Source organism: Molothrus ater, chromosome 8 (genome assembly GCF_012460135.2).
Source record: "Molothrus ater isolate BHLD 08-10-18 breed brown headed cowbird chromosome 8, BPBGC_Mater_1.1, whole genome shotgun sequence".
Taxonomy (NCBI): domain Eukaryota; kingdom Metazoa; phylum Chordata; class Aves; order Passeriformes; family Icteridae; genus Molothrus; species Molothrus ater.
The window spans coordinates 17,632,142-17,655,424 of NC_050485.2; the positions used below are offsets into that span (position 1 = coordinate 17,632,142).

Genomic DNA, 23,283 nt, shown 5'->3' on the forward strand with positions numbered 1-23,283 from the left:
CCCGTTGGAGCTGCCCAGAGGGTGCCAGGCAGCTCCCACCTGCTTTGCTGCAATGAGTTCACGTGGACCAGAGCCCCAAAATTGGGCGCCCAGCATTTTCTGCAGATGAGGCTCAGGGGATTATGTGTGTGCAAAGACCAGCTTCCTTCCCCTTGCACACAGGGCTGTGGCTGCCATGCTGGGCACACTGAGTGCAGACCACAGCTCAGCAGCTTTGCAGCAGCCCTGACTACCCATAATTGCAGCCTGCTTGGCTGGAGATTTTTGTGGCCTACCCCTGTTGAATTTCTTGCCCGCCTTATGTCCACCAGCCCTCCACCCCCAGTCCTCAATGGGGCTGGAACAGATACAGAGGAAACATCAGGAGCAGGGAGGGACTGAAAATCTGTAGTTCTGTCTGAAGCCTGGTGACTCCAGGGTTTTCAGAAGTGTAGGATTTCCCATGGAATTTCTCTTTGTTAGAGTCTTGAGCTCTGGCATTTTTTCTTGCATGGATTTTACTTTATGCCTGTGTGTTCTGTGACTCCTCTTTAAGATAGCAGCAATTATTTCAGGCTCTTCCACATGTCTTAATAAATGTCTGAACCCTGAGTCCAGTTCAATTTACTCAGCATTTCTACCTGGTATCAAAAAACAATGGATTACCTTTGAATTAGAGAAAGATCAAAATTCTCAGCCTAGAGACATGAAACTGAGGCACAGAACATACTCTTGTCTCTAATGAAGTTAGTAGCAAGTCAAGGGTGGCAATTCTGACAGCCCAACTCCACATTCCTCTCCTGACCTCTCCTGATTAGGTGGCTGAGCTGATTAGAAGAAGATACAGAGAAGATTATCACCTTTGAAAATGACCCTGCAATAAAATTCTTTATAGTGTTTAACCAGTAAGCACTTTTATTGTTGATTCTGAAGCCATTAAGACTACATTATGTTGGATTACAAGATTTTGGCTACATCTCCCACATTTGCATGCAGGCATTACATTTGCAAGGTTTTCTCAGAAAAACAGAGCACGTGCCTAAAATGCATGAAGTTACATGATTATAACATGGAAGCAGCATGTCAGTTACAGAAATTTGTACCACATGTACCAGTAACAAACCCACTCCCCCACGTAAAGCTTCTTTATCCCTCAAAAATCTTACTGCTTCCTCTGTCCCACATCTCCATGCCCCAGCTGTGGATCAGCCCACATCCCCACTGTTTCTGAAAACACTACATCTTTCTAAACAAATGAAAAATTAAAAAATTGAGTACAGTACATTCCCCCCCATAAAAACTAAAACATTTCCTAAAACATTTCTCCCTCACAACCCTTCTCCTCATATCCCAAATAAAAAAATCTATTGTAATCTACACATTTGTTCAAGCAATGTTATATACTAGGAATCTCTATTGCATTATTCAAAGGTATATCAGTAACAAACTTCTAAAAAAACTAGGATGACCCAAAAATTCCCCTTGCCCCAAAACTACAGAGAACTGAAAATGCTATACTGCATTATCACACTTGCATGCATGGATCCTGAGCCACCTCTATTTATTCACCTTGAGCCCCTTTTAATAAATAACTGTCCAGCAGTAACATCCAGAAGTGTGCTGTCTCCTCCAAATTAAACTCTATATTTACAGAAGTAGGGCTGTTTTCTCAGTGAAATGTTTCTTTAAAAAAACCAAAAAAACAAACAAACCACAAAAAAAAACCCGAAGTAACAACAATAAAACCAGCAAGTGATTAAAGAGAGAAAGCGCATTACTGATCGTGTTGTCTGAAGACCAACAGGACTAAAAAGCATTAGGAGCACCAGGTGCACATGCATTTGAACTGGTACAGTTCATGAAATAATGTCATTCATTGTTATGCTTGCTCTTTCACATGAGAAGCTGATTCTTTTTCCTTTTTTTTTTTCCTTTTTCTATTTAGGACCGTCTGCTCTGCAGGCTACTCCCACAGATGGCAACACATGCACTGAGCTTGAAAAATGGCCATAAATATGATTTGATCAATGTGGTTCTGTATCAGGTTTAAGCACACTGAATTTCCCTCCCTGCTGCTTTGTACCTTGTGTCATTTCACATCTGTACTAAGTGTGAGACCAAGGTCTCCTGAATCCACATTTTCCTCTAGGATTTTGGGAAGAATTAGATATTCACTTTTTTAGCAAGTGTCAAATGGTGCTATATACTGGAAAATACATGGGAATCATTCCCACATGAGAACATTTCTTAGCAGTGTAACTACTGTACTCACAATTAGCATATACAAGAATGCCAAAACAAACATTGAAACAACAGGCCCATTTGAGGCACTTTGTCCCTTCCTTTATTTTCAGACATTTCTCAGCTTTTGGACTCCAATATTACTGCCTTGATTTCAGTTGGTCTATTTTGATTTATACCAGGTAAGGATCAAGCTCAACAGATGATAAAATAACAACTACTTTCTCCTACTGTGCTGTTACAGTGCCTGAGATCACTGCAAATGGGTACATTTCTGTACAACCAAAAGGCCTTTCTGTAGCCAGTGCAGCATATTCACTGCTCCCACCTTCGCAAAGAAAATTCAGTTTAAGGCAAAAAAGTTCACTTTCCCTTCCTGCTTTACCAGCAAACTAAACATGCAGTGCTCCTGTCACAGAGGCTGCAGCCAAAACTTGAGTTACACACCAAAAGCTTAATTTTTTACAGTGAGAACGCAGGAAACTCCGTTTATGCCAAATCTAATTCTCAAATCCATGGTGGTTCCTGCTTTATCATACATTAATCCATTCACCTGGGATTTGGCAAAGCCGAAGCTGCTCCTATTCCTGCTGCACTTGCAAGTTGTGCAGAATTGTTAGTATATGTTATCTTTGCAGGACTGTCTATTCCAGCAAAGACCAATAATCTCCTCAATTGCAAACAACTGGCATGTTGGATGCGTGACTCTGAGAAGCCCTTGCCTGAGCCAACAGCTCCATGTCACTGGTAGGGAGTCAAATTCCACCAACATTGACATAAGGGCAAATTGCCAACTCTACTCACCTCTCCCAAGATCTCTACAGGTGCAAGACAAGACAAAATCTGGCTCCTAGGCTTTTTCATTGGCTAAAGTTAACTCTTGACCCACCAAGTCACTGCTTCAATCTCACTGCTGCCTGCTGATAAGACACTTGGCATCCCCAGAGCAGTGGTCTGTTGCAGCCCCACAAGAAATTAAAGCTCTAATGCCCTGCTTTGTCCTGGCATAGGTATCAGTTTTATTGTCCTCTGACATTTCAATTTCTAGTTAGCATTTGCTAGCTAATTATTCTCACACAACCAACGTGAGAAGCTGTTAGGTTCACTGTACATATACATTACAAATGGTCTTAGACCCAGCAAGGTTACTGTAGGGTTTCCACATTACCAGTATGATGCCCATCAATGATCTCTGTTTGTGAAGCACCTTCCCCCACCCTTCCTCCTGCCCTCTCACTGCAGCCATCCAGTTCCTTTCACTGGGGTAAAACCAGAGTTTCACCAGAACTGCAGTGGAAAATAGGACTTGCTTTTAATGTCACCTTTCAGCTGAAAGAAACGGAGATAGGTGAAGACTCTGTGTCACACTGGCTGAAAAAGGTCTTTCTATTCATAGGAGTGCAACTCTCAAGCAATTTTTGTAAAGCAAGAGAAACCAAACAAAACCCTGCACAGTTCCCACACACAAGCACAGGCACTCTCACACACACACATACTCTTCTTTCCCCTCCAAACAGAAACCCATTCTCATGAACCAAATTATGCAGACCCTATTCAAGTGTCTCAAAAGAATGAGGATAGGGTTGAGTGCATCCCAATTCTCCTTTCTGATCACAATGAAGTCACAGGTCAGCAAAGCACTTGGGCATAAGGAAGTTTCTCTTGACCTGCAGGATATTTTAACACATGCAGAAATGCTTTGCTGGCTCTGGCCTACATTAGGAACAGCTCCAAGGCTAGCTGGCACTCACAACCATGATTCCACTACCTGCACCAATATACATGAGGTAAGAGCTAAGCTCAAGAGAGCAGAGCAGTGCAAGAGGAGAAAGAGGCTCTGTGGTTCTTCTGAGTCATGTTTGACAGCCTCAGCTGCAAACACACGGCATGTCACAGTGATCAGCATAGACTGATGAGAGCTTGGTGGTGTTCTGCAAGTGGGCCTTCCACTGGAAACATTAAGCTTGATTTCTGTTTGTGCCAGTACAACTTTATATGCCTGTAACAACTGCATGAAAAGGTCTTAAATCTGGAGCAACTGCACAATACAGTTAGTGTTTTATCCTAGACTTATGTGCCAATAACTCCTGTGATGTGTCACACACCCACACACAGATGGAGAAATAGGTATATGCCGTGTCATAATGCAACATATTATTTCTACAACTATCCTAAAAACACAGCCAGTGCCATAGCAGACCAGCATAGGTTCCCTCTCCAGTACAATAGGTAGTGGTGGAGAAAAAGCAAGCTCAGGTGTTATTTTGATTCACTAGGGAATGCTCTGGGCACAACCCACTCAGGTATTGCTCACTGAACACTAATAATGGGCTGGCCCCCAGTCCCGCGTCAGGAATTCCCACCTCTGTGTGGGTGCTCACATCCCCTTCTGGTGACACCCAGAATTGAGGGCATGGGAGAGCAGCCAAGCACGTAAAACAGGGATAAAAGCTCATAAGCTCATGCTCACTCTTCACACCATGCCTCTCAGCCACTGGTAGACTGCAGGGTTACATATTAGTGAGATCTGAACTGTCTAAAGAAATAGCTGCTCAAAGAGGAATTTATGTTTTAATCACAAAAGGATGGAATTCTTCTCGGCAGTAAGATCAAAAGGAAATTTATCCAATCAAATAGCAATAGAATCAGTCCCTCAATGCTGCTGATATAAATAACACATTCTGTTTGCTTACTACAGCATCTGTGCTCAAATTCCATGTATGTTTTCTTCCTTTTGGACTACTCTTTCTATAAATGAAAGCTAAACACCAAGCCAAAATATTTTTCTCAAAATTCCTCTGAACTTCGGACAAATATGTACTCAAGTCTTGTTAAAATCTGGATTTCTAGGTAGAGTATCTCACTTTCAATGGTTATCCTACCATGTCTAAACATATGCAGAGATAGCAGGCTCAAAACTGATTTTTCCAGGGGGAAAAATATATCCCTCTTCTAAGATAGATTATTGAGCTAGATTATTGGCACATAGTCTTATGTTACCTCATTACTGTAATAGGCCTCTTAAAACTTCCATGGAAATTCCACCTGCAGAACCAAAGGCAGAAAGTTATCTTTGCAATTGTTGATCCATATTAACATCTGGATGCAGTACTGTTGGGGAAAAAAAAAGCAAATTCCTCAATGAACTATGTTGAACCAACTTGTAGGCGGCAGCTATCGAAGACACTGATGCACGAGTACCAGCTAAAGTTATTAATGAATGATCTGACACACCAAGTCAGACAACTGTCCTAGCTAAATACATCTTCAAAAGTATACACACAAAAGCTGCTACTGTATCTAGATGATCATTTTGGTTTGTTTCTATACCCCATAGCTCTGAATCTTTCCACTGAATGTTTACTCAGCACGTGTGGTATAAATATATTCATACACTAAAATTGACACTTGGCAATATTTTTTTCCCTTTTTTTTTTCTTTTTCTTTTTGCTGACCAGCAACAAATTCTGATATCTTTAACTGTAAACCAATACTCAATAAATATGCTGTGTTCAGCAAAGAGACGCGTTGTGTCGATCAGGTTTTGCTGCACTCTAAGCCATGGGCTGCGGGGGCGGGCGTGAAGGAGGAGGTCCAGGAGGGGCTCGGGATGGAGGTGGCCCAGGAGGTGGCTGCCTGGAAGGAGGCTGCAGAGACACAGGAGAGGAAGGGCTCCTTGGAGCATTGTTGAGGGGAGCGGTGTCGCGCAATGGCAGCTTCGGTGGTGGGCTGTAAGGGGCAGAGGTCCCGTCCGATTTCACACGGGTGAAGTTTATGCACCTTCCCTAGAGGTGAAGAAAAATTCATGATTAGAAAGTAGGTATTTTGACTCATCAGTAGTTAGTCAAAGGTACTATAAGCAGAGAGGTCAGGCTACAGTTCATCCAGTATCATTCTCTGGGTCCTAGAAATTACATTCAAACCACGCTGTATTAAAGTTTGTACTTTCCTTGATTTTCAGAGCTACTGCCTGTAGAGAATAGCCTAGGACTGGCTTAAACCAAAAGGGACCACATTGGGACTGTGTTCACATGTGCTCTCTGCTGTGCTACTAGAGCAGAACATGTCTAAAGTGACAGCTCCACCCAAATCATGCCTGCCTTGGTGGGATTCCTGACTGCAAAGCTGTGCTTGAAAAAAACTCGTAGAGGATTATACCAGAGCAATGACATTAGCAAAGACAATCCATAGCTCTCATTTTCAAAGTGATCCTAGCCTGGCTGATGTCTGTGCTTTGAACATTACACTAGGACAGTACATGTCTTCTGTGCTCCAGTGTAGATGTGGCTCCCCTCAGAAACACCAACAAGGTGTGGGACTTGCACAGAGGGCTCTCCAATGAGCATGTTTTCAGGATGGATGCGGGATGCAGACAGGCAGGACCTGATGGGAGCACTGTGTTCGGAAATTTTAAAACAGGAGTAGCTTAGATTTGAAAAAAAAGCAAGCACTGGGGATGTCCTAGTCAACTAGGGGCTAAATGCTAATGCATTAGGGTTTCCTTTAGCCAAAATAAAGCTTTGCATATGTTCCCACTATCCAAGTTCCTGACAGGAAGAAAGAAAGAGAGAGAGACCCCAAAGACCACCTAGCCTCTCCTGTGGGAAGCAGCCAGAGGCTCCCAGGTAATGCAAAAGCTACATGGCAACCTCAGTGAGGCACCTCAGATAGGCTGCACGCTGGAATCAACAAACTAAATTCAGCTTGAGGTTATAACAACATCCCCTGAGCAAATTCGGGGAAGGATTCCAAATATAGAAAACTTATCTCAAAGCAGCTGGAGATCATGATCCTCCCCAGCTACCAATGGCTGTGGCAGCAGGAATACAAAAACCCACATCAGTCACTGATTCTCTTGGCTCAGTGCTGCCCAGCATGAGAAAACTCTGAAGGTGTTTAGAGAATGAGCTGAGTTTCTGTGGCAAACTCACAAATCACAATTTCCTCAGGAAACGAGGCAAAAGCCATCACAGCAGAACCTCAACTGTTTTGCTGAGTGGCTTCCAAAGCCTACACCTTTGTTCATGAAAACTATTTATTTAAAAAGAGGGGAATCACTCAAAGTCTATCGCTTCTCTGAAGAAAAGCAAGCAGTGTTTCAAAAGAAGCTTGTGTAAGCTCCAGAGCTCAGAAAATGATTTTACAAATGCAGTAAAACCCAAAGGGTACCGCCCTACCACTTACTTGGACTGAATGGCTCTGGGCTTCCAGAGCTCAGCTGCAGACACGAGTTGTTTGAATGGACATGTTGTTGCCTGCACATGAGACACACTCAGTAGTTCTCTGTCCCAGCTTTCACCATCGCAATTCACCACTACACTTAAACAACAGTGTCAATGAATAGGATAAAATTCTCTTCTTAAAAATCCAGGCTTGCTATGCCAGACTTTGGTTATGAACCAGGTTCATGGCAATACTATACTGGGGCCAGAGCGTTTGCATGGAGGCAAAAGGCAAAAGCCAAGGTCTTTGTTACTTCTGCAAAGATAAACCATTGGATCAAAAAAGCCAAGCCAATGCTTTGCTCTACTCCACCACAGAACTCAAGTCCTCACCAGCACTGGAGCAGGGAGCCATCCTTGCCAGGTATTTGTCTTCTGCTGTGCTCCACTGTATTCAGAGCCCACTTGGAAATTCAGCAGTATTTACTGACATGCAATGAATGTTACAGATCTATTTAACAGCTGTACATCAAATTCATTTTAGAAAACTCAGCCTTAAAATTTATAAAGTTATGAATTTAGAGCAGCTAAATAACCAGTCAGGATGAAAGAAAAAAAAAAACAAAAAAGAAAAAAGGTCAGAGGTGCTCAGATGAGATGCACCATATGGGCAGGGAAAAATTTAGGACAGAACAATCTCCCTCATAGTAAATGCAAAGCTGCAAACCCAACACTAGTGCTTTTGCCTACAAGCCTTTCCTGCCCCTCTGTTGTGTCTCTCTCACAAACAACAATTCCAAATATATTCATAGTCTATAATCAAAGGGGATCCCATAAATCTGTTTGCATTACTTTCACTTCAGTTAAAGTGATAGGCGACGTCAAACTGCTGCCAGTTTCTGCCACACTCACTGATTTGTCAGACAGATGGGTAATTTAAAGGCCATGCGCTGCATTGTGTCATGAAAAATACGGTTGGGCTGGGAGAGTCTGACAGACAGAGGCTTGGATGATCGATGTATGTATTGTGACACTTCCTCACAAAAGATGATCACTGTTAGCCTACAATCTCATATATCAAAGACTTCTGCTGAATACTGGAGCAAATCCTCCTGAGCACTTCAAGCAGCCATTGATAAAATGGGGCCAAACTCTTAAGCCAGTGTCAGGATTAACAGCTGAAAAGGGAAAGGGAAGAACAAATGATAATACATCATAAGTGATAGTTTGGACTTATCAAGTGTATTTTCTCAAAGGATTTCTAGGTTAAAGAATTAAGCCTTCCACACATCACAGTCTCCTTATAACAGAGTGCCTCTGTTTTTCTACCTAACATGCACATCCCTCTGGGGTTAGTTTATTTAAAAAAAAAAAATCCACTATGTTTCTCAAATAAACATGCTAACCACAGGATTTTTAATATTCTCTGCTTGAAAGAATTAAGTAATTTCCTTTCCAAAGGCATATAAAGGCTTTAAACCCTGGGAACACAGACAGAAATTAATTACCCTGCACACTTATCTCTGCTCTTCCTGCACAGATGATTAACAGTGATTAAGAAGCCATCACCACCACGTTAGCAGTGGTAATGGTATATATTTTTCCAGAAGCACGGAGCACACCAAGCGTTTCAGGGAAGGTGTCAGAGCTGCAAGGTGCAGCAATACCAGGATGATGTCAGGCACCCCAGCTGTGGTAGCTGTGTCATTGTGTTCTAGAGGCAGATGCTGTGTGTGAGGCCAGCCCTGCTGGCTGGGCCCCGCTCGAGGCGCGACCCGCACCGCGTTCGGCCATTCAGGCACCAACTGAAGGTCAGCAGCGTGCCATATGGAGCTACGCCCTCGCTGCAGCCCACATCTGCACCCTCTTCCTCATGCACTATTATTTTGCCTCCCCATATGTCCATCCACTTGTTAGGCTCTTGTTATGCTGCTTGCCAAATTGGCTTTTCAAAAAGTACAAATACTGAAGCAGTGGGATCTGCCCTCGTCCAACTCCAGCTTTTATCCCAGTGTAACAATCACATGTGCAATTCAGGCACTTTGTACTTCTAGGCAAAGTCTCCTCGACCACCTAGGATGTGTTATTGTGTGTGGTTTAAGGGGGGGAGGAAGGGAGGAGCCTCCTGAAAGCCACCGCCTCATGTTGCTGGGCTATCTTCATCCCAGTGCTCACTACACCATTCCCCAGCACTCATTTCCCCAAAATCTTTAGCTACTACTCAGCAAGTTTTCAATTGACAGAAATGACTGTTAAAGATTCCAGGCAATTCAAAGAGTGCCATGGGGAAGTCTGTTCACCCATGATACTAGGAATACTTCAGCAAAAAGAATTTTAAAAATCCAGGCCATCTGCCAGTAGCTGTCCCTTTTCTCTCTTCATTTTAATACATGCATTGGTGTTTACAAAAATCAAATCCAGTTTCATCTCTGTGCACGACAGTATTCGTGTACACAAAAGTATGCCTGTTTCTTATTTTTAGCTACATTAGCTGACCTAATAAAAGGCATCCTTCCTGTTATAAGTTTTGCTTGATTTTCCATTCCCTCTTGGTTTGGCTTACGGAGTCCAAGTGCTGCAGTTTGGATTTGAAGAGGTGTTTATCTGACTGAAAGAGTTAGCTTCACTTTACTAAGTTTTCTTGTCTTTGATCTTTTAAGAATATGATACTTGCATTTTAGAATGGAATAAAATAAGCTATTTAAAGTTTGAGCATGGCCATTCAAAAAACTAGACTACCAAATTAAAAATGAAGTTGCTCCCAGTAAGGAAGTATTAAATTATTAATTGTTATAGTATTTTTATAGTTTTATAATTTTATTATATTTTAAAGTATTTTAATAATTATTGATTATTTATTATAAGTATTATTTAGGATACTGAAATCCAAAATTAATATAATTTCCTTGGGCTCTCTCTCCAGTTTTGTTACCTATGTTTGTCTATGGGATGAATCTGCCAGCTTGCTATGGATCTGGTTCATCAGCATGTAGCTTCACTTCCTAAATATCTCTCAATAGTTCTGTATAAAAATGTAGCTCTAAATCTCAAAAGAAGAGATTCAGATTTTATGCTACTTAGAAAACCACAAGAGGGAGCATAAACAAAAAGTCACAATTACTTTAGCTAAGTGAAGGCTTTGATTCACAAACCCAGAAAACAATGAGACAGACACCATTAAAGATCAGTGACTTTTGAAAAAATTGAATTTTAGCAAAATTAGGGACTACCCTGTCTTCTAATAAAGAACCAGAGTGTTCTAGCAGAAACTCCTACAGAGAATATCCTAAACCAGCCACTAGGGGAAACTCATTTATCAGAGGTAGATTGTGGATATAACACCTGTACAGTGAAAGAGATGAAGCAAGGTGGTACAGAGTTCCCAACATTTGAGTTCCCTGGGCAAGTGTCAGGATTAGCAGCTGGCTCCTCAGGATCTATGAGCATCAGCCTTTGCCAAAAGCTTCCTCACACTGCACTGCTTCACGCTGACTGTGCACTCAACATGTCATGGCTCATTAAAACCTTCATGAATTTCCTGGGAATTGCACTGATTACCCTGCAGCAGACAGGCTAGAAATTAGTGAGCTGCTGAAACAGTTTGTCACGTAAAACCCAGGGCTGCCTGGTTTTCAGGCACATACAAGTTACTTTTACTAACTCCTGCTCTTATTTGGGACTCAGATATCATTTTTGTGTTGAAAAAATAAAGTATTGGAAGTGCCAGAAATTCCCATATCCCCAGTTAGGTGACTGACCACATTTTCAGGTTAATAAATATGCAATTTATAATTATTTTCTAATTATATTATTTAATTATTAAATTATAATAATCAAATTTAATTGTATGGTGGTTATTTCATTAATCATTAACAATTATTTTATGAAATTGTCTTTAATTTTTATATGAAGCCACTTCAGGTTATCAGGGTTCAAATCAAAACATTAAATATCATCAAGTTAAAATATTTGTTTACACAATAACCTGACTCTCATACATATATTCCAGTTTAATAAGTCCTCTCTTGTACATAAAAATTTTCTGGGAAGCTATTTGGCAGCTCAGGACTGACACCTATAATGATGGTAATCCAAAATTATGAAGAGATAAGAGAAAATGGGGTTGACTGAAGAGAGGCTTTTGTAGCTAAGGTCCAGTAAAGTGACAGTGTCCAGCAATGAGAATATAATAATTTCCTTTTGTGTTGCATTTAAAAAGGAAAATAAGCTCAGCCCATTCTTTTCCCAGTGTATTATCTGGCCTCTTCCTAAGGAAGCTCCTGTCACTTTTGCTCCCTCCCTTCTACGATGGAGTTATTGCAGGGGAGGAAAATCACTGCACTGTGGGCTGTGAATCACTCACTGTAACAGTCAGGACCCTGTAATGCCCTCAGGCACATCAGATAAACTCAAATAGAGAATTACAAAATGAAAATGTAAATGCACAAGGATGATCCTAGCAGCAGCAGCAAGCTCTGTTACAGCAGAGCATGGGCAAGGTGATGCTACCAAGAGGTGTGACCTACTGGGCTCACCCACAGTGCTGCTCATTGCAAAAGGAATTAGGCTGAGCTTTAGGATGTGGGAGGTAACCCAACTTCAAACAGGATACATATCCTGACCCAGGAAGGGGCAGTGATATTTAAAAGCAGCTGAGGCACGTGTGAATCCTTCACAAAGTCCACAAAAACCCTCTTAGGAGTAAATATCTGCTTTTTCTCCTTTTAGCAACCAAACTAAACCACCCACAAAAGCCTGGCTCACAGGAGCAGCAGCAGGAGACACAGCACAGAAGTTAATCCCTGCCTCACAAACTCCGACTCCCAAAGGATGAGATCCTGCACATGGGCCAGGAGCTGGGCACATGGTGACAGTGACACACAGCTAAGCTATTCCTTGGGCTGCTGACACATTCAGGACAAAACCTATTGTCTTGGCTGAGGCATGGCTGCATTGCTGCCCAAAAAGCTCAAGATCCCTGAGCCCCTCTCATAGAGGCAAAGTGGGACAAGCCTTGTTTGTATATAAGCTGGGAGGAAAAAAAAAAATCCTTCAAAGTCCAGTATGCCTCAGACACCCTGGCTGTGGGGGCCAAATAGCTGAGAAAATAGGATTTATGGGGTGGGGAAGGGATGAGAGAGTGCTGAGCTCTTCTTTTGACACTAAATGTGTGATAATCCCATCCAGGGATCCCTCAGGACCAAGGGAGGTAGGTTGCCAGGACAAACTCACAAACAGACCCATGGCATGTATTGCACATAACAGCAGCAATAAAAGTCATCTTTTGGCTCACTTGCTGGCCTAAGGAAAAGTCAATAGCAACCAAAAGTCTTAATTTTTCAGGTAAAACAAGTATGTCAAAGTAAGTTTAATTTAGGCTTAAAACACGTGTTGTTCATTTCAAGTCATCTTTGAGTTTCACACAGAAAAGGTGTTTCAAAACAAAAATTGAAAATATTGAAACTTTTTCAGGGGTATATTTTCAACTTCAGCTAATTCTACTAACATGAAAAAACATTTCCAGACCATCTAAAGGAACAGTTTAAAATCAAAATAAAGACAGTAATAGGGAAAACTGTGTTCAATTCTACCAGGCAATTAAAACAGGAGCGGTTTTGCAGTAAGATTAACAGCTGCACTACCCCAGGCTACTGTAGCTTCTTTTATCAGAATACTGAAGTTGAATACAATCAAGTACTGACAGTTTTCCCAGACACGCATCTGCAGACACTGTTCCCCAGTTCACAGTCCCAGCTGTGCACAGCACTGCTTGAAACAAGGGGGGGGTCTGCTGGGAGCAGTCTGCTCAGTTGGGTGGGAAACCAGTGCAGGAATACACTGAAGACAAGGGGGCTACTTCCAATTTACCACTGGAGAAAGTGGACAGTAATGAGGAATCTGAGGGAGGAATAGCTCAGCCAAGGAAATCAGACTTTTAAGCCAGGACCAGTACCCTTCACCAAAATAAACTTTGCTGAACACAAACCTACCAACCAGCTCTCTCATGCCTGATACCACTTTTTCAGCTTAGGCACACAAGGAAAGAGACATGAAGAGCCCACCCCAGTACTGAAGACAGGGCTATTCAAATCATAAGCATCACACTCCATTCAGCAGGAAATTGCATGCTGCTTCCAGCCGTGCCTCTGCAAGGAAATGCAGCAACGGGCTACAGACATCTCCTGAAGGAATGGCCAGAGTCACAAGATATCTTGCAGGAATGCACAAAACATCACATGTCTTGGACCTTGCTAAGGCTGTGGCTGAGCTAATGCACAGTGCAGATCCATAACAAAGCCTGTTGATTCTCAACCCTAGAAAAGCAGAAGTGACAAAAGGAACAGAAGAGTAACACTGGACATAACCAAGGTCTATCAGGTACACCTTACATTCAGTATGAATCTCAAAGTATGACCAGACCAAATCCCACCCAAACCTCAGAAAAATATCTTAACCTAAACCTGCACTCACATGTGTTTTACTGTCTTCCCCTCTCCTGACAGCTTTTATGGATGAGGGTCCCAGAGTAGAGGAAGCAAGGAGAGCCTCTGTCAGGTCATGTCATCTACTCAAGGTTATGCAGGGGGAAAAAATGGTATTTACAAGTTGAGGACTTGTGACTCACATCCCTTGTTTTAACCACAGCACCACACATTTCCAGACTTGAATGCTGACCAGACTAAAATGTGGTTCAAGAAAAAAACACAACAGTGGTTGCTTTGCAAAAGATTTTCCTCTTTCCTTTGCTTGTTTTCAGGGAAGAGGACTTTGCATGTGTCCCTCCCCTAGAATGGGGAGGGCTTTGGAGCACAGCAACAAAGGCAACAAACATTTGCTGGGTGCAACAGCCTCAGCCTTGAGGTATTGGTGGCTTGCTGGGAGTAGCAAATTAGGCCACAAAGGACCATAACTGATCTTGCTCAAACTGCAATTAAGTGTCATCATGCTTTCCTGAGTGAATTATTTGACTGTCTCTCAAGAGCAAGCTGGGATTATTGTGTACACAATGTTATTCACCTGACTAAGGTACAGAATAATGATGGAAACTCAGAGATTCCTGGTGGAAATGGTTATGACTTTTCCTTGCCTCAGCCAAAAATGTAAGATCCTGGCCCACCACTCAGGCTGCCTCTTTGTGTAGAGTCTGGAAACAGATACAACTATCACCAATGCTTCTCTGGGTAACTGGCCCTTAAATGGCTCTACTGCTACCTAGAGCAAGCAGATGGTAAATCCACAGTTCTCAGCTTTCCCTGTGCTTATCTCACATGGATTTTCTTTTTCTGGGATGGCACTCATACAATTCATCATCAGTGCTGGACATTGACAAAGCACAGAAAGCCTCTTCTCCTGAGAAAGCTCCTGTGTTAAACTGAATGGCAGATTGTCTTGGGACACAACAACCTCACTCTAAGAATGAGCACACTAGAAAAGCAACTCAAGTACCAAAGTTCTGACATGGAACTCTGTCCCATTTCAGGTATGCTAGAGACCTACTACTAACACTTTGCAAATAGATCCCTGCCATGGTTTCCCTGTGAAGCTCTCAAGTACCAGCTGTGCATCTTTCTCTTTTCCATGAGCACCCCATTGCCAGCTCTCTCCTAGGAGCTCTATTCTACACCCTGCTCTCACCTCAGCAGTCAGTGGCCTGTCCCCCAGCAGTAGAAAGAACCCCAAATACACCTCCTATAATTTTTCAAAGCTCAACTCAGAGTGCCTGGCCACCAGCACTACAAGAAGGGACACTGCTCTTGTTAGGCCTCGCTTCAAAGATTCTGTATATCCCACTCCTTAATAAGCCAGTGAAGACTGATCTGTCTTCTTGGGCAATTAAATTCCTAAAGGAGGAGGAAAGTAGGGATTTATTCACACGGCAAAAAAACCTGAAAAACAAAACAACCAACCTGAATGATTTTTTCTATCTGCTGTAGAAACCCCAGTGTTGCCACAGAAAGCACAAGGCATTTACAGTCCTGTTGCTCCTATCTGAGACTAAAACTGGCACATAAAGCTGGAATGTTCCAAGCAAGATTAGGTTCATCTTAAGACCTAATATACATAGAACTAAGCTCTTCTTGCTGTCTAGTGACTTTTTGTTACTTGTATAGTGGGAGACTGTGATTTGGGTTTTTTTCTAGCACCACAACACAAATCACAATAGTTTCTACAAGAACAGAGACATCTGGAACTACAGCTCCTCTGAGGAAAGTAATAAGGCAATAGATTTTGAATTTTACTTATTGTTCTGTACAATAATTTTAGTGTGAATAATAGTAGGAATACATCCTCTTACACAGTATTTTTTATTTCTGCTGCTCAAACACCATCAGAAGGTCACACCATTACACATTCTGTATAATTACTGGAAGTATGCAATGTAAGCAGAGAGCTAAGGAAGGCTGGGGAGGTTACTTTCTGCAGTGTTACCCAACTCAAAGACAATGAGGGATGCACAGCTCCCAGCAAATCAACTGAACCAGTCAGATGATGCTCAGCATTGACCCAAGGGTGCTGCTGAGAAACAAATAAACACATTTATTGGCTGCAACGTACCTGTCCATGTGCAAACTGTGGATCTGTACACACTGTCCTAGCAAGGAACCACATGTACATTTGTGCACTTTTCCTCTCAAAAGAGGTGTGCCATCAATACTGCCCTGTGGCAGTACTGCTAAGGCCCAAGGCAGCCTCCAGGCTTCAAGTCAGGCCCCTGGACATGCTCTAGGATTGTGGAGCATCAGTGAAGTGATGCCTGGAAAACTGTGATAACACAAGAGCCTGTTCCCCCCATGCAGACATGTCAGAGCTGCAGCTAATGAGGGATTAAGTCACCAGGCCTTATCCCAAAGACATGTTCCCTATAAAAAAGCCCTGAGAATCAGACGTGATGAAGCTATTCCTTTATCATAAATATCAGAAAAATAGAAAAGTGGCACGTATGTTTTAAGACTAGCAGAAGAGTCCCCTCTCTACCTAACAGTCTGTCTATTAAGTGCTCAAAGTACCAGTAGGAACACTGTCTCAGCTCCTAGAATTTACTCTTCACCTCACTTATTCACTGTACAACTGCAGTTCAACAGAAGTGCAGTAACTTATGTAAGCTAGAGCCACTGCCTTAACCACGAGGCCAACCCTTCCTCACCCTGTTGTGTGCCAAGTGACACCAGCCCTGGACTTGCACTCATCCTTCACAAGAGCCTCTTGCTCCTGAGCATGCCTCTGGCTGCCAAAGACATGGACAGACTGCTGGTATGACCTGGGTGCAGACAGGCAGCATCCATCCCCAAAGTCTGTGAATTCCTCTTCCACAACAGAAATAACACAGTCCTGGCACAAGTGAGGGGTAATGCAGTATATGAGCTTCTTGTAGGACAGGAAATTCATTAGTCACTGATTACATGTTTCCAGCTGCAGCTCTCAACATGTCCTGGGAACTGTGCATTAGGACATTGGTCCCACACCACAGAAAGGGAGCTTCTTTCCCCCATGCCATGTCTGCTAAAGCGGGAATAAATATCAGAGATGCCTATGTCCTTTAAAAAAAGAAAAAGTAGCAAAATGGGAGCTAAATGTGTCACATTTTCATTAAAAGTGACAAAGTGAGATCACCTACTGTGGCAGGCAATGTCCTCATCTCTTTAATTTTTCAGCAGCTTATAAAGGTGAAAAGCAAAGGGAGAAAAGCCCCAGGACCAGGCAGCAGCCACTGATAACTACAGTCTGCAGGAGCTCGGTGCTGCCTTTCCAGCCCCCCCTGCGGCTCTGCCAGTTGTTGCACGGGTGATTACAACACATCTCCAAGCAAGAGGCAGGGAAGCCTATTAAAAGCCATTACTGGGTCTGGAAGAGAAGTAATTGGAACAAGCTGCAAATAGCAGCAGCACGTGGGCAGCCAGCGTGGCATGACAGGTGGGTGCTGCCATCTCCGTGGGCTGCTGACCACCTGTAAGTAGCAGCCAGAGAGTAATTATTAGTCATGAATAATCCATAAGCTTGGTGTCCCAAATGCCTGGCAGAACACTAAACCTCACAGCTGTAAGGAAGGTAAATCTGTGTTCTCATGATTATTTTTGTTGTTAGGAAAACTAAGGCACATAGATGTCATGGTCAGCGTTACAAGTAATCACACAAAATTTGAGTGTAATCAGACCTTCTGAGCTTTAACAAACCTATCAGACTAAGAGTGATCGCTCTAAAAGGGATGCACAGAATAAGGAACCCACATATTCCTAATTTCAAAGGCTGCTGTTTAAAGTTCCAGCTTCTCTGCCATGTTCCAAGTCACACCGTAACTCAAGGGTGAGAACTTGAAAGGATCCAGAAGTTCTGGTTTCTAAAATGACAAGCAGCTCATAGTTTGTGACATACTTGGCTGCACAGCAGCCTGCTTCTAGTCCTGTTCCCCAGGAAAGGGCTTTACACATACCAACCACAGGGTAGTACTACTAAGGCATTGCTTTTTACTAAGTAAAGTCCCAGGGGTATACAAGGGGATGGTGACTGCAAAATCCAGTCTACACTCCCTGTTGCAGCGACAAAATTTTCAGTGAAAATAATCAGATCACATTTTAAGTCTTTAAAGTAAATGATCAATTCTGCCTGAGGGGAAAAATGTTGGGTTTTTAGTCAAGGACTTTGGTAAACCGAGCCTCTAAGAATTTCCTGCATCAATCAGTACATGCTGAGAGGCAAACTGGAAAGGAATTGCTGAAAGCAGCAACTAACAGACCACTGGAAAGCACCTCCCCTTCCTCTCTGCCTACACTGGGGCTTTCAGTGTTTACCTGCTGCCATTGGTAATACCCCCCTTTGAACCATGAGGCCAAGGCAAAGCTTGAAACTCACCCTCTACACAGGGTATTGACAACCTGCCCTGCCAGCTACTGGGATTTGTTTGTATGAAATATTTCAAGATAGCCAGATTAATATTTCCCAAACTCCAACCTTCACAGCAGCTGCTGCAAGCTCAGGACCAAGCTCAGGAGGACACACATCACCAACACAGTGATGGGAAAGTCTTCAAGAAAATCTGAACACCTTGAACAAAACAGAGCCCAATCTGGCCATGTGGACACTGAGATACTCCTGTGGCCGGATGAGCAGTCCCCACCTCAGAGCTGTCAGTCCCTTTCTTGGGCCAGAAGAGTGACTGCTGGTCCTGTAAGACACAGATTTCTGAGCAAGGGTGGGAAGAAAGCCTAGCTCTAAGGGATCCACCACTGTGGCAGCAGCACAAATGCCTATAAAGGCTTCACCTTTGTACATCCCAGCAAGGCAGAAGGCCCAGCAACCCACCACAGAGCCACAAGTCCTTTTTTATCACTTCTCTCCTCTGCTGATGCTGCCTGAGAGCTCAGCAAAAGTCCATGCCACAAATAACAGCCTAGCTGCTAATGATGGGGTAGAGCTAAGTGTGTTTATCCCTTGTTGTCCCATCCTGGTGCAACAGAAATTCCTTCTAGAGGTGACCTGAGGAAGTCAAGTGAGAGGGATCCTGTGACCCTTTACTGAGGAACTTGCCAAAGTAAAACATTTCAGTGCTGGTGCTATGATATGAATGATACACTCTTGAATAGAGACCAAGAGGAGGAGCTGTCTGTAAGAGCCAAGCAAAACACTGTGGGCACACAGGAGAAGGAGCACCAGAGCTTGTGCCCGCATGGTTTTCTCTAAATAGGCAGTTCCAAAAAGCTACTGTGATTTTCACTAGGATTAATACAGTTCTATTAGTACAATCCTGCCTAATACTGATGAATCATCCATCCTGAGATCCATTTCTTGATAAGTTCATGGAAGACATGAGCCAGGGCAAGGGAACTCTCAGAGCTTCAGCCAGCTCTGCAGCAAGGCCACAGCCCAGAGCACGATGCTACCAGCAGCTCAGGTCCTGCAGTGTGAGAGGACCAGGCTAACCTGGGGACCAACCACTGCTCCCAAAGACAGGAGTGCAGGGAATCAGTCTCTCATCAAGGGAAAGGGCATGCAGACATGAACTGAGAGAGAAAACGAGGAAGAAACCACAGAAGGAAATGGAAGGCAATGTCTAGGGCAGGAGACCAAGCAGGGCACAGGTAAGGAAAAGAGCAGGATGGGGAATGGCAACAGGACCATGATGAAGGAAGAAAACTAGATGGATGGACAGCTATGAAATGACCTTAAAATTAAAAAAGGGTGCACTTAGACCCCACCAAGAACTCTTTCCCCTGTTCCCTCACCCCAATCCCTCAAAACCACACAAGCCAAAGCAACCTCTCACTCCAAGATCACCCTAGACCCCTTGGCCTGTGGATGGCAGACCCTGGAAGAACACCATCTCCCCAGCTCCACAATAAATGCCCTGCCTGCTGCCAGCACAGCTGGCCAAGGAGTGACCTCGTCCTGCCTGGGCTGGGGCAGAGCTGTGCCCTTGCTCCTGGGGCTGCCAGAGCTCTGTGCTGCCCATGCTGCTGCTCCCTCCCAGCTCTTCACCCACCATGATGAGTGTGCACCTGTGTGTGTGCTCACATTTACTGACCTGCACGTACAGGTGGATTTATACACACCCCCCAGCAAAAACCCAGCTTACAAGGAGTCAGTTATCCACTGAGAGGCTGCTACTAGAGATGTTACTCAAAGAATAAATAATAAACCTGTTCCTTTCTGTGCTAGGTTCTCTCCATGAGATACAGGCCTGTGATGTTTTTTTCTTTAACAGCAGAAGGCTGTCTAGTTGTATTCTTGTTTCACTTTCAATATTCTTCAGCCTTAGTTAATTTCACAGGCCAGAGAACAGAGATGATTCTATGATTCCACTGGATCTGGCTCAATAGGATTCTTTCCACCCTATTTCCCAGATGTACATTTGATTTTTCTTATGTTATCCCTGATACAATAATCCTTCAGCTTGATGTTTTACATTGCCTCTTTTCAGCCCCTTGTTCTCCCCACAGCAGAGCTGGAAGGCCAGGAACTGAGGATCCCTGTTCTGAGCCAGCCCCCTGCACGTTTCTTGACCATGCTGGCTAACAGAGGCTCTGTTGTGCTCTGCACTGATAGAAATGTCCCAGCCAAGGGAGTGAAAGGCAGAGGACAGATTCATATTATACAATGTTAGTGCTATCAAAATACAGCTGGACCTAAAGAGCCTATTCAGAAGCTCTAGATCGTGCTTAAAAAGTAAATAAGGTGTCTCAAGCGCAGCTGCCTTGAAAATGCAGCTTAGTGAAACATTTAAGACCATTTTAAAAAGTAGTATGAGAAGCTGGGTTTGTTCTCTTGGTTTCTTTATGTGCCAAAATTAAAATGGATGAGATTAAACTTTAAATACTGATGCAGCATGTTTGGTTAATGACTAGACAAATGGCATAATATTTTGTCAAAAGCATGAGACATGCAACTTACTGCCCTAGCTGATGCAAGTTAGAGCTACTTTTAAAGTCTGTCATTAGGTGTGACAACTACCCAGGCAAACAAGCCTGGGCATCTGCACCAGTCTTATCCCCAAAAAAGCACTTTATGAACCCTATTGCTGTAACTCTATAAACCCCTCACCTGAGAGCCAGGGTGATGAAATGTATGGACTCTGCCCACGGGGGAGAGAGAGATGCTGTTGTGTCTGCTTAGCTCTCATGTTACAAAGAACCATTGCAGAAAGCAAAACCTTGATGGTAAAACAGCTTAAAGCAGCAGCATTCAATTCTTAGGGAGTTGTCCCCTCAGAATAACAAAATAGAGACAACCATAACAGTGCCAGGCTCACACAAACTGTGAGAGCTCTGAACTAAGCTATTGCCAGTGACCCAGGGACAGTACACAGACATCTTTGTGGCTCTGAAAAGCACAAACTCCCTGCTGCCTCCCAGGAGTCTACTCCTGACCTACTTTTGGGCAATAGGCTTCACCAAGGCAGGACATACTCCTTGCCTATGTGTAGGAAATGACTGAGAAATGTGTCTGCACACAATTCAACCAACTTGTTCTCCATTTACCTTGCTATGATTTGTTTTTTCATCATCTGTACAGTTTATGATTTTGCAATAATCATTGAACTCCATTATTAAATCCAGGAAACATTAAAAATGTTTAGTTTTTAGCTTTAGGGCATTGTGAAAATAGACAAGCTTACGAAAATAAAAGAGATGGGCTGATTGTGAGAGAAGAGCATTGCTGCTACTTCCAGAGGAGTGATGCCAGTGCACTTGAGATGCCTTACCTTATCCCCTGGCTGTGGTCTCATAAGAGAGACTTGGTCATAGCCTCGTCGAACCAAAGCCCACAGTGCATCAAGTTTACCCTGCAATTAAAAAAAAGGAGACAAGATATGACCAAGAAATGTGGTAAAAATAGCATGAGATTCAACAACAGATGGGTTGGTACAGCTTTTCTGCATTAATCTGTCTGCACACACACTGGTCCTGTACACTTTATCTGGACAACCAGAAGAACCCCAGTGGGGCAATACCAAATATGCAGTGAGGATGAGAGTAGATTAATGTGAACAACTCCCTTAAAGAGGCACAATTAGACAGGTGTTACTTTAAAGCACTCATCTAAGTGTTACAAAAGGCAGAACAAAAGTACAGTACAGATGGGAAGAGAACTGAAGCATGGATAAACAGCCAGAAGAATACCTGCCCAGGCAGGCTTTAAAACTCACAGATGCTTTCCAGAAACATTCAAGCACTGTTTAATTGATCTGTGAGTAAGCAGGGGAAGGGGGAACTCATCCCACAAAGCACTGTTTTGGGACATGGCCATAGATTCCTGGGATGAGCAGGGTATGCTGCAGCCTTGACTGTGCTAGCCCTCCAGCTTCCTTCTCTGCAAGCAGAGGTTACAGCTCTTCCCTGCCTTTAGGGTTGTGTGAGGATACATACATTAAAAGACATTGAAACACCAGATATTATAATGACATGGGAGAATTGAGGATGAAAATATGGGGAGACTGAGTGACTTGCCCAAAAACCAAACACTGTCTTGTGGTTGAACTAAGGGGAAACAGATCTGCATCCCAACCCAAGCCCTTAGCCACAATGCAGTCAAAGCAAGGACAGTGCCCTTTATCTGATCCTCTTCTATGCTGCCTTGAGATGGCAGAAAACAGCATCTGCCCTCCCTAAGGTTCAAGAGATCTGCTGTGGAAGCCCAGGCAAGAGAACCTGAAAAGACAGTGTGAGCTGAGGAAAGGAAGATCTCTGCTTGGGCCCTCTACTCTTCTCAAAAAATTATGGCAACACAGTGCCAAGTGAAATACACATTCCAAAACCAGGCAAAGGTGAGAATTAATGGCCACTTTTCTAAATAGGTTCTCTCAGCTCTGCTGAAAGAAAGGCTGTGCTAAGAAAGTGGGATACAGGATCTTACGTGACACAAGAGACTGCTAAAATGGAGGCTCAGACACATTACCTTGATTGGAGTGTACCATTTTCGCTGGGAAGGTGGTTTTCTCACATGGGGCTTCTTTGGCTTGGGTTCCCACGGTTCATACTCCTGTTCTGGCAACTTAATAATAGCATTTTTGGGTTTCTCCAATTTTGCTCCTTCCTCCGTTGACCCCTTGTCTCCCCATCGTACCTGATGTCAGGAGAGCACACTGTAAGGAGACACTTCAGCAGTCCCCACCAGAAGGTGGTTCCCACAGGTATCAATATAGTTCCCATCAGATCACCAAGTGCTACCAGAATCAAGTCAAATTTATGAAAGCACCAAACTCCTACCGTAATCAGAAATACACATTTAAGAATAAAACAGTCTCATTCAAAAACTGCTGGAACTACCAGCCTTTTCATGTAGCAATCTAAGGCGTTGTGGGAATTCACAGCATCTGGGGCAGATGAGAATCATCAAGGTTGGTAGGAGCTCTAAGATGATTGAGTTAACCCAGCACCACTAAACCATATCTCAAGTGCCATATCCACAC

At 43.3% G+C, this 23,283-nt stretch overlaps 1 protein-coding gene across 1 annotated transcript in view; it reads right to left on the minus strand.

The window, feature by feature from the left end:
* Window positions 1-876: 876 nt before the first annotated feature.
* ANTXRL (ANTXR like) overlaps window positions 877-23,283 on the minus strand; it is a 56,254-nt gene continuing 33,847 nt past the window's right edge. Inside the window, exons 16-18 of the mRNA XM_036386024.2 lie at window positions 22,770-22,937; window positions 21,577-21,657; window positions 877-6,005 (exon numbers count right to left, since the gene is read on the minus strand). Coding sequence (XP_036241917.1) covers window positions 5,775-6,005; window positions 21,577-21,657; window positions 22,770-22,937 — 480 coding nt within the window. The 3' untranslated portion in view covers window positions 877-5,774. The remainder of the gene's footprint in view (window positions 6,006-21,576; window positions 21,658-22,769; window positions 22,938-23,283) is intronic.